This window comes from Mirounga leonina, unplaced genomic scaffold (assembly GCF_011800145.1).
Source record: "Mirounga leonina isolate KUSES-001 unplaced genomic scaffold, KU_Mleo_1.0 Mir_200, whole genome shotgun sequence".
Lineage (NCBI taxonomy): Eukaryota > Metazoa > Chordata > Mammalia > Carnivora > Phocidae > Mirounga > Mirounga leonina.
Genome location: NW_023270503.1, coordinates 1,417,037 through 1,429,173, shown reverse-complemented (window position 1 = coordinate 1,429,173; position 12,137 = coordinate 1,417,037). Strand labels below are relative to the sequence as shown.

The following is a 12,137-nucleotide window of genomic DNA, read 5'->3' as shown; positions in this document are numbered from 1 at the left end:
ACTAGTGATTGGCCTGGGTCTACTATAACCTACTACAATACTAGATCCTTCTCTCTAGTCTTTGACAATCTGTCCATTTCTTGTAATGATTTATTCATTCATAAGCAAGTATTTCCTGAGTACCTACTGTATGCTAGGCGCTGGGGATACAACAGCGTTGAGCAAAAACTCCTGCCAGGGTAGAGCCTATGGGGGCGGGGGGGAGGCTACTGACACACCTGATTTCCTTTTCCCAAGTGAATTACTTTACACTTAGTTCTCCCAATAGAGATGCATCTGTTGGCACTACTCCAAGGTTCCCTAGTGATTTCAAAATCAAGACTACCCTTGTGCTGGCCATCACTATCACTCTTGCCCAGGTTGATGACAAATGAGTATGTAACAAGCACACTTTCTAGTTCACCATGTTTTTTCACAGTGTTTCTTGAAGCAAGACAAAACCTTTCTGCTTCTCCCACTAAGGAAACCTTCTAGAGCATTACAGATAAACTCAGAAGGCTATGGCAGAAAGTGAGGGAAACACTGACAATAATGGGGGATCCAAAAGATACACCTCAAAGGGTAGCTCATAATAAAACCTCCAACTCAGGGAATAGGAAAACGCAGACGAAGACCCATCAGAGAGTGCTGCCACTTACTTGTCTCCTAGACTACAGAGGCACTCAGCATACCTCTAGTCTGGTGTGCAGGCATTCATCAGGCTTTAGGATCACTAGTTTTATACAGTGAGGAAAAATTCTGATCCACGAAAGGAATACTCAAAACATGATGTCTTTCCAGGGATTTAATGGATGAAGTAACAGGGTTTTGCACACACCATCTTCCCTGATATTTACATGTAAATCCATGGCGGATGGGGAAACCAAAGAAAAGTCTTAGCATTTATGGAGATCAGCAATATGGTGCACAAACCTGAGCAGGGAAGAAAGGGGTATGGTTCAGAAGGAAGAGAAAATGTTAGAGGAAAGAAAATGTTACTCTTCTCTTTAAGGGAAAATTAGTGGACAGCATTCTCCCCAAGGAGGACCCCTGACAGCTGTACCTAGGGACTGAGTACGACTTCCTTAAGGAGTTCACTAGGGGCTGAGCTGGAAGGCAGAGGAAAGAGAAATCAGAGGGATTAGAGGTGGGGGTTGGATGTTTAAAAGGGGCTTTAGTAAAGATAGAGAAAGAAGAGACAGATGGATGCAGAATAATATTTCCCAAACTTCATGAGCAGAGTGAGTGAAGAGAAGGTGGAGGCCTCTAAGAATTCACACCCTGTGCCCTCAGTTACAAACACAGTCTAGTTGCTAACAATATTAAATTCCAAAATGACTTGTAATGTAGGAAAATAAAATAAACATCCTGCACACTTACCCAATCCGGGTAAACAGCTTCCCATGGGCATGGAGAAAACTGAGGATGAACCTTTTGTTCAGCTGCATGGGAAAAAGAGAGAGGAGAAAACAATTAAACTTTCCCCAGTTTCCTGTTACTGAACAGAGTCCCTAGTGACACAATAACCTGGCCAGGGTCTAAGGGGTGGGCACTAGGGATGGGAACCAAATGAACATGCCCAAAGCCTCACACAGACCCAGGGCACATGCCCAACAGCTGCGGATCAGCTGAGCCACCATGACAGCAGGCTCAGTGAGTGGACAGCACCCTCTGCTGGCAGCGGTGCCTGTGTGCAGGCAATGAAGGGATGACCAAAGCGCTCAGATCTAGGAGTCACTCTGGCCCACAATGATGGAAATTAAACAATGACAAAGACAGGGAAAATACTCTGATCTTGTAAGTCCCTTATCGTATTTATAAGCTATTTTTCTACCTATCCAAGAAAGCAGAACTCTTGTAACCACGGATAAGCTAACAACACTAACTCATCCAATTGTACTTCTCCAGCTTTTAAAATAAAAATTCAAGTTCTAGATCTAGAGCTGAAAATTCAAGTGTCTACAGGAGCCAGGTACAAAATAGGCTACTGGGGACAGTAGCGCTCGACGGCTGTTCCACTCCATTTCTGCTCTTTGTAGGCCCAGGATCATCATCTCTTTCCTTTTATTTTCTCCCCTTTTAAAGAAAAGCTTTCGAAAGCTAGGTTTTTATGTGAAAACCTCTGGCTTTTAAATGTTGGCTACTAATGGAAAAAATTTAAGACATTAGGCAAGCCAAAAACACATATTTGCCAGCCACATCTGGCCCACAAGCTACCAAATTTACAATCTTCAGTTCAAGGTTCCACAAAATCTACTTCTATCAAAGCCGAGGGGAAAGATTCCTCTGATCAAACCAAGGGTTGGGGGGGGGGGGTGGAATTCAATTCAAAGAAAGTGCAAATAATCTAAAGACCAAACCTTGTTGTCATCTTCCCCAGTCTCCTAGAACCAAAATGCTCACGGCCCAGTAGCCAAACAGAAAGAAGGATCAATAATCTTGATCTCGGGGGGGTGCTCAGAGCAAGGAATAGTCCAGCACCCCTGGATACTTTGCCTAACAGGAAAAACTCTGCTGGTTTATCCTTTTGCAAAAGAGAACACCAATCAAATCATGACAGTTCCATCTATTTCATATGGAAATAGGGTATAGGAAATCGGTGTGGGTAAAGGAGTGTACTCACACCTCACCATAACTTCAACAGCAAACTCTGCACACAAACTGTAGTTATTTTTGCTTAAACAAATTATACTTAATCAGCAATACTAGATCAAGCATTGATTTATATAGCTAAAAAGCTCAAGATACTTCATTGATGGTAACCTGTCTCTACAGTGAGGTGAGTCAGGACCAGGGACATTGGGTTCCATGAAAAGAAGGGAAATTGCTGGAAAACAAAGGAACTGCTGTGAAATAAACTGCCAGTGACCATACCACTGTTAGTGGCAAAACCTGGGCTAGAATGCAAGTCTCCAGATCCACTAGTAGAGGAAGGTGGTGAAAAACATGGACTTTCCTATCCAACCTCTGCCATTTACCTGCTGTGGAATCTCAGGCAACTTATCTAACCTAAGTTTTTCTTTCTTTCTTTCTTTCTTTTTTAAGATTTTATTTATTTATTTGAGAGAGAAAGAATGAGAGAGAGACAGAGAGAGAGCACATGAGAGGGGGGAGCGGCAGGCAGAGGGAGAAGCAGACTCCCCTGCTGATGTAGGACTCAATCCTGGGACTCCAGGATCATGACCTGAGCCGAAAGCAGTCACTTAACCAACTGAGCCACCCAAGCACCCCTAAGTTTTTTTTTCTACACACTGGAGATAACAGTACCTATATGTTAGTGGATTGGTGTATGACATAAGGCAAGTAAAAACATGCTTGACATGTTGTAAACACTCAGCTGTTAGCTGAACATTCTTCCCCAATGAATGACAAAGCAAGTGGTAAAATGTTAACAACTGAAGAATTTGAGGGAAGGATATACAGAATTCCTTGGATTGTTCTAACAACTTTTCTACAGATATAAAATTATTTCAAGATAAAAAGGTAAAAATGTAAAAAAAATAACAAAATAAAAAATAAAAAGGTAAAATGTATGTACTCTCTCTCTATTCTTATTTTAACTTAATTATCCCTTTTCCCACAGCTATCAATCATGACTAGTTAACCCACCCATAACCAGGAGGAATGCTGGTTATATTTATACATACAGGGTACTTTGGTAGGCAAAGAATGATATTAACTCATCTCATTCAAGCCAATTACCATTTCCCAAGCCCCAAGGCAGCTCAGAAAATTTAAGCAATTTAAACCAGCAAATGGCAGAGTTAGAACCTGAACCCAGGTCTTCTGGTTCCAAAGAAAAGTTTTTCCTCCTTTGTACTGCAAGTATCTCAGGAAGAGAACTGATTAGATTATTCATAACGGAAGGGATGATGAGGGAATAAGAGTAACTAAAAAGCACTTCAGGTCTACTTTTTAAGTTTCTCCATGAGGTAGGAAACTCATACTGTATGAGCTACAATACCTCCTGGATTAAAATTAAGAGCACCAAGAAGCTTTGTAGTACTGTGGTTCTATCGGGGCACCTGGGTGGCTCAGCTGGCTGGGCGTCTGACTCTTGATTTCAGCTCAGGTCATGATCTCATGGTCGTGGGATCGAGTCCTGCATTGGGCTCTACACTCAGCCTGGAGTCTGCTGGAGAATCTTTCTCTCCCTCTCCCTCTGTCCCCCCACACCCCATCACCCCACTCAAGCTCACTCTCTGTCTAAATACATAAATAAATAAAATCTTTGAAAAAAAAATACTGTGGTTCTATCTATACTTCCCAAACACCCTTCGTTTAGGGTAGCAGATGAAGCCCATGTAACTACCTCAATTCATACTTGCCATTGTGATTTTCAACTGTATTTAGCAGAAAGTAGATTTCAATGCATTGTTTTTCAACTAGTGAGAGTGAAGGGAATCTTAGGGAACTTTTTCAAACCGTACACACATTCTCCCTGACCTTGGTTAATGAGAACCACTGCTTTATTTTTAGTCTGAAAGTATCTGTCACCTTAAACACAGTTTCTCTTTATCGTCACCAATAATACTTCAAGTCAGAAAACAGCTAAAAATGAAGATGCATTCTAGAGAGAGGTAAGGCATGTTATAATGAGGAAATAGATTTGTTACACATTGATCAAATGGACCTAAGCAACGCTGCATGTAACACTCCAGCACAATTTTTGGAAAACAACTGATACCAAGTCCATGGTAGAAAAGTCTTAGTCTGAGCTTTCTCCCTCTCCAACACATCACCCTGTACTGGCTTCCATTTTGGCAACTTTTTGATTCTTAACAATATACTCAGATGGTCTCACTCAGGTACAGAAAGAAATGTTACTCTTTGAATGTGAGACTATCTGCCTCCAGATCTTCCTCACATATTTCCATATGGTTTACCAAAAACTAAAAATGCTTCTTGGGTATACCCTGACAGGCAACAATAGAATTATTAAAGGGCTCTTGTCTCTTCAGTTCAAGTCCAAAACCAATTCACTATGGACTCCTGAGCCTTTTATAAACCATCTAAAAGCAATGACCCAAAGAGACATTAATGGCAGTGGCTGGATGGGTAGGTCTCTGGACCCTCACAATAAAGTCTGTCCTGCCATTAACTACGGAATTATGAGTGAAATGGTTTGGGTTGTTCCTCAACTATAAAATAGAATTTCCACCCACTGACACCACCTACCTCAGAGCTGAAAGAATAAAATGAAATAATAAAAACTAAAGCATTTTGAGGAATAAATGTTTTATGCAAGCCGTGGTAACTGTCACTCAGAACTGCCTAAATGCTTTGTGAACTATGGAGCAAGGAAGGAGAGAGAAGCTGTTCAGAGGCAGCAATACAACACAGGAGGTAAGAATTCTGAAATATGCCCAATTTCAATTCCTAAATAGTTGCTCCTCCTTCTGAATACCTGTGTGGAAAACTGAATTTCTGAGAAGTGAATTATTTTAAAGATAGTAAGAGTACTCGGTATTAAAAGAAATTCCAGTGTGCATTTTTACGGTATTGTGGAGAACATAAATTATCATTCTCTTAATTTATCCATCTGGAGCACTTCTATAGATATGCCAAGTATTTAAAACCAAAAACCAAAAAAACCCTTGTCATGTTTTAAATAGGGGGCTCTATCCTCTTAGATAGGAGCCAACATAGGTAGAAACCCAAATTTCAATGGTACCTGTTAGCAAATGTTCAGGACTTTCAGAGCATGCAACTGAAGCCCGTTTACGGTCTCCCTAAAGCACTGAGCTCACAGGGTGCAGGAAAACGTGAGCACAGAGGTAATGCTGTGCTGTCCACTTTCATGCCTGTGCTGCTGCTGTGCCAGGCACGATCAAGAACAAACCAACAAGGCAAGGTCCCCACTGCCAAGGAACCTGCAGTCCAAGAACAAAAGACAAATAATATTCCAAAACTTGCCAACTCCCCATTTAGGCTCCAAATCCTAAGATAAGGCCTACCGGCTATGAAGGTGTCAAGAGGCACTCTGTTTCCCTCGTTACTATCCCTTAGGAAGGAAAGTCTTTGGAGGAGGTAAGATCTAAGGAGATGATAAAGAAAGTGAAGAAGGGGGACCTGGCATACAAATGTGGAAACCTATCAGTAAGTTAGTAACGGAACAATCATCTGGTAAAGGTAAAAATTATTCATGGTGGGGGCGCCCAGGGGGCTCAGTCGGTTAAACGTCTGCCTTTGGCTCGGGTCGTGATCTTGGGGTCCTGGGATCCAGCCCCACATCGGGCTCCCTGCTCAGCAGGGAGTCTACTTCTTCCTCTCCCTCTGTGCCTCCCCACCCCTGCTTGTGTGTGAGTGCGCGCGTGCTCTCGGTCTCAAATTAAATAAACAAACAAACAAACAAACAAATAAATAAATTGTTCATTAGACTTTCAGTATTCCTCCTTCCAGGATACACATAGAGAAAGAAATACAGGCAAGCCAAGTAGCATGACTCAAATGCCTCACTGAAGACAGAGCAAATCAAAATCAATCCTTCCATTTCTTACTTGGGCCAAACCAAGGCTGAGGTAGAGTAGGGACAGTGATTACTTCTCACCTTTAGTTTCCCCGCCCCTGAACTGTTCTGGGCAAAATGACAGCTCAATTAGTTCTAATTAAGCACAAGTTCCATGCTGAGATGTCCTACTTAGACAGCTGGATCTGAGCCATGTGAACTCAAGCGTAAAACGTGCCTCTTAAAACCACTTCTTCCAAGAAATGCACCCCTTGAAACAACGGCTCTCATCCTCACACTGCAGCTTAGTGCTGCCTCAACAAAGTCTTAACGTTAAAGCAATTTACTTGCTATTACTTCATTATCTCTTTTTAAAGCCAGCGGACCGGAGGGAAATTAGGCTAAATGTCAAATCAGCAGTCAGTTCCAGAAAACCCAGCCAACAAGCAGAGGGACAGCAGAACTTAAGAGTACCCAGCTGGCTCTCAGGAGGGAAACTGGCACTAAGTCTAAGGAAAAGAAGGAACCCCGCTCTATCTCTTCAATGAGGTGGCGGAGCGGTTTGGTGGAAGTGCCTTGCGGCAGACGGAAAAGATGCAGATCTTTGTGAAGACCCTAGTGGGAAAGACCATCACCCTCAAGGCCGAGCCCAGTGACACCATTGAAAATGTCAAAAATCCAAGCCAAAATCCAAGACAAGGAGGACATCCTGCCTGACTAGCAGCATCTCAGTTTTGCGGGCAAACAGCTGGACAATGGACGCACTCTCTCAGACCACAACGTACAGAAAGAGTCCACCCTGCACTTGGTGCTTCGCCTGCGAGGTGGCAACACCCAGCCTTCCCTCCATCAGTGGGCCCAGAAACAAGATGATCTGCCATGAGTGTTCTGCTCGCCTACACCCCCGCGCTGTCACCTGCCGCCAAGAAGTGCAGCCACACCAACAACCTGTGCCCCAAGAAGGAAGTCAAATAAGGCCCCTCCTTTGCCTGCAGGGAGGCCTCCTGACCGAGCCCCAAGGTCCTGTGGCCTCAATAAAGTTTCCCTTTCATTGAAAAAAAAAAAAAAACAAAGGAAAAGAAGGAACCCCGAGTTTGTGACTATCCTGCATTTATTGCTTGTTTGTTTACTGGGCAAAGGGATGAGTACAGAATGATATGAACAGAGACCACTGATCTTAGAATTGAAGACCTGGGTAAAATTCTGGTTGTGCCATTTATTTGCTATATAACTACTGAGAAGTCACATCAACTTTCTAAGGCTACTTCTTCAACTATAAAATGAGAAGGCTGAGCGAGATCAGTATTGGTAATTCCATAACCCTGAGTGTGTATGCATCACAAGAAGAGCTTTTATTAAAAAAAAAAAAAAAAAGATTTCCCAGTCCTACAGGATCAGAATCCTCAGGGAGGGGGAAGGTGACTGCAAATCAGCATTTTCAAAAGGTCTCCCGATAATTCTAAAAGGCGGCCAGATTTAGGAACCACTGGGCTAGATCAGGGGTCAGCAAACTACAGCCCAAGAGTCAACAGGTAGCATGTCACCTGTTTCTATATGGCCCGGGAGCTAAGAATGTTTTTTTATATTGTTTTAATGGGTGAAAAAACTCAAAAGAGTGTTTCATGACACAGAAAAATTATATGAAATGTAAATTTCAGCATCCATAAGTAAAGTTCTGTTGAAACACAGCCACACTAGCTTGTTTACATCTTGTCTGTCGCTACCTCTACAAAGGCAAGGTGAGTAGCCTCAGTAGAGTGTGTGGCCCAAAAGCCTAAAATATTTACTATCTGGCCCTTTACAGAAAAAGTGTGCTGATCCCTGGGCTAGATTTATAACATTAGGGTATCAAAAAAATTTTTCTACCTGTACAACACTTGAGGGTTACCTCACACATCTACTGTAAACAGCAATGATTCTCACGGGCTGACAGGTGAAGAAGGGTAGTGAGGAGGAGGGCAATCACCAACCTACAGTGTTCCTTCCAATTCTAAAAAGCCCACAAATGTATGACTCTAACTAAATACAACTTTTCTTGCCAGCTTTTGAGTAAGCACCATCCTATTCCATGATAGCACCAAACCAAACCAACCCAAACCAAACAAAAACCCACCAAATGCCAAAAGAGTGCTGTTCTAAAAGCTTCTGAACTCAAAAGCCCCGAAGGCTACAAATAAATATAAATGGGACTCTCCAGGTTTCCACCTTCAATGCCAGTGTGGGGCTAAGTGACCAAGTGGAAACAGAACATACCCAAAGCCAATAAAGTTTTTACATAGGCTAGAGGGCCCGTGGACACTTCCCAAAACAATCTGTAATCGAGGGAAAGTGCCAGATTAAGGTTTATGAATCCCTGTGCTGTGGTGTGACAATCTATAACAACCAGCTCAAAAGTGCCACCAGCCTGACATGTCAAGGTATACAGAGAAAGAGAGAAAGTTCAGCCAAAGGGCAGCACTGTTGCTCTGACTGGGCTACTTTCTGAATGACTCTTCTTTCTGATTCATCTCTCTCAGCGCCTGGGAACTCTCATGGCCATCCACCCGAAAAGTAGGTGAGCTGGGACACCCTGTGTGCACTGCACACAGTGAGAGAGAAGAGGAAATGGTTGAAGCTCCCACTTGGTGATCAGGAGGGAAACCAGAAAAACAGTTCTCCAAAGGCACACACACAAGCTCAAATCCATCTTATAAGTGAATGGGTTGACGGGAGTGTGAGGATGCTAAGGTCATTTATCCATTCAACGAAAACTAACTGTCCACCTTCTATGTACAGGACACTGCACGAACCAAGAACAAAGACAGAGGTGATCCCTGCTCTGTGGGTGACATAATAATAAAGTACCATGATGAGGGACATACAGGATGCTCTATACTTCCACAGCAGGGGCATTAGAGATCTCAGAGGAGGAGATCCTTGAGTTGAAACCTGAAGGCTGAGTAAATAGTTGGCTTTGGAGCAGGTAGAGAGTCTTGTTTATGTGTCATAAGTAAATGGAACAGCATGTGTGGTGGTCCCAAGAGTGGTATGTGGTAGACTGGTATGAGCAGGTAAGTGATTCTGCAAGAGGGAGTGTGGAGAAATAGGCTGAGGCAAGTTGTACTCCTCAGTAAAAAGTCTGATTTTAATCAAACTACTGAAAAGTGTTGAACAGAGAAGTGACATGAGCAAACCTCCACTTTGAAAGGACATTCTAGCTACTGTTTAGAAATTTTAGGGTTTTTTTTGGTGGCCGGGGGGGCGGTGGGGGGGGGGGGAGTTGGCCAGGGTCAAATGTGTGGAGGCCAGGAGACCAATTAAGAAGCTACTGCAATCACCCAATGGCAATGAAGACAGAGAAGAGAGGGAAGATAAAGGAAATGGTCATTCCACACTCAATCATGATCCCTGTCCCTAACTCCCAGGGGTTCTAGTTCTAAATAACTCATCTACAGAGACCCGCAGTGGCCCCGAACCAAGTATGAGTCTTTAGAAAAAGTCCCAAACCAAATGAAACAGTGATTTCATTTTTAGAGATAATCTGGATATTCTTATTTCAATATGTTTTTTAAAAGATTTTATTTATTTATTTTAGAGAGAGTGAGTGAGAAAGAGCATGAGAGGGGAGATGGTCAGAGGGTGAAGGAGACTCCCCATTGAGCAGGGAGTCCGACACGGGACTCGATCCCGGGACTCCAGGATCATGACCTGAGCCAAAGGCAGTCGCCCAACCAACTGAGCCACCGAGGCGCCCTCCTTTCAATATTTTAATTTTTTTATTTTTAAAGATTTTATTTATTTATTTGACAGAGAGAGACACAGTGACAGAGGGAACACAAGCAGGGGGAGTGGGGGAGGGAGAAGCAGGCTTTCTGCGGAGCAGGGAGCCTGATGTGGGGCTCATGACCTGAGCCGAAGGCAGATGCTTAACGGCTGAGCCACCCAGGCGCTCCCCTTTCAATATTTTTAAATGGCCTACCTAGCATGGTGGTTGGTACTTAGTACATATTCGATAAGTGACTGAAGAATATATAAAACATACAGATTTGATAGTGATTAAATAGACTATCCAGGTGCTACACACAAAACCCTCAAGAAAAATAGTGCAGTACTAATATTAATGCTGTAGGGAAGTAACATACTCATCATTATTCATGAGAATTTAAATCTACTTCTTTTTGGAGGATAATCTGACAAAACCCAGACAAAGGTATTCAAAGAAAAAGAGAGTTCTATCAGGAATTAAGCATTCTGATCCTGAGGAATAGCAGTTCCCTCTGCTACATTCTGGCCCAAGAGACTGGACAAAAAGAGATCACAGTTAACATCAAAATAAAAGACAAAATCCGGGGCGCCAGGCTGGTTCAGTTGGTGGAGCATATGACTCTTGATCTCAGGGGTCTGAGTTCAAGCCCCATTTTGGGTAGGTATAGAAATTACTTAAAAATAAAACCTTAGGGCGCCTGGGTGGCTCAGTCGTTAAGCGTCTGCCTTCGGCTCAGGTCATGATCCCAGGGTCCTGGGATCAAGTCCCACATCGGGCTCCCTCCTCAGGGGGAAGCCTGCTTCTCCCTCTCCCCCTCCCGCTGCTTGTGTTCCTGCTCTCACTATCTCTGTCTCTGTCAAATAAATAAATAAAATCTTTAAAAATAAATAAATAAATAAATAAAACCTTAAGGGGCGCCTGGGTGGCTCAGTCGTTGAGTGTCTGCCTTCGGCTCGGGTCATGATTCCGGGTCCTGGGATCCAGCCCCGTGTCGGGCTCCCTGCTTGGCGGGAAGCCTGCTTCTCCCTCTCCCACTCCCCCTGCTTGTATTCCCTCTCTCACTGTGTCTCTCTCTGTCAAATAAATAAATAAAATCTTTAAAAAGTAAATAAATAAAAATAAAATAAAACCTTCAAAAAAAAAAAAGCCAGGGCTCCTGGGTGGTTCAGTCGTTAAGCGTCTGCCTTCCGCTCAGGTCCCCTGCTCAGCGGGAAGTCTGCTTCTCCCTCTCCCACTCCCACTGCTTGTGTTCCCTCTCTTGCTGTGTACCTCTCTGTCAAATAAATAAATAAAATCTTAAAAAAAAAAAAAAAGCCAAAATCCTTACAGTAACCTATAAAAGGCCTATCCAATACTCACTCTCTACTCCTGTAGCCTCCTGTCCCTTGAATGTGCCAAGCATGCTCCCAGTTTTATGTTCCAATACGAGGGTTCCTAAACTTTATAGCACAATGGAATGGCGTGCAAATCTTTTGAAAATACAGATGCCTGGCCTCCATCCCCAGACACTGATTTAATTTGCACAGGTGTGACACCTGGGGGTGAGACCTGAGCACTGGGATTTTTAAAGGCTCCCCAGGTTTTGGGGACAAGTTTGAGAACCACTGCTCCAGTTTACCCTGTTTTTATAGCATTTATCACCAATTTTTACACAAACACACACACACCATGACAGCAAGGACTTCGTATATTTTGTTCACAACAGTGGGCTCAAAGGAGGTAACCAATAAATACTTGGTGAACAAATGGCCTTTCTAGTCTGGTCTTCTGCTGTTCCTCCTGTCTCCACCCTTGCTGATAAGGCCTATACTTCAGGCAACAAAGAATTATTCATGGTGCCTGAAATTCACCATGTTCTTTCGGCTGCCAAGCTTTTCTATATCTAATAAAGTCCTACTTTTCCTTGCTTTCCCAACCCTCTACCCCTAGGCTGAGCCTGATACCTTATCCTGCAGGCTTAGAGAA

At 43.2% G+C, this 12,137-nt stretch overlaps 1 protein-coding gene and 1 pseudogene across 4 annotated transcripts in view; one reads left to right on the top strand and one right to left on the bottom strand.

The window, feature by feature from the left end:
* Nucleotides 1-12,137, bottom strand: part of SMG6 (SMG6 nonsense mediated mRNA decay factor) — a 231,850-nt gene that overhangs the window by 182,369 nt on the left and 37,344 nt on the right. For all 4 annotated transcript variants that reach the window (XR_004683253.1, XM_035027543.1, XM_035027542.1 and 1 more), the window contains one exon: nucleotides 1,360-1,421. Coding sequence is in view for 3 of the 4 variants with exons in the window: in XM_035027543.1 (XP_034883434.1) it covers nucleotides 1,360-1,421 (62 nt within the window). In the remaining variant the exon portion in view is untranslated. The remainder of the gene's footprint in view (nucleotides 1-1,359; nucleotides 1,422-12,137) is intronic.
* LOC118025205 lies at nucleotides 7,011-7,402 on the top strand (annotated as a pseudogene).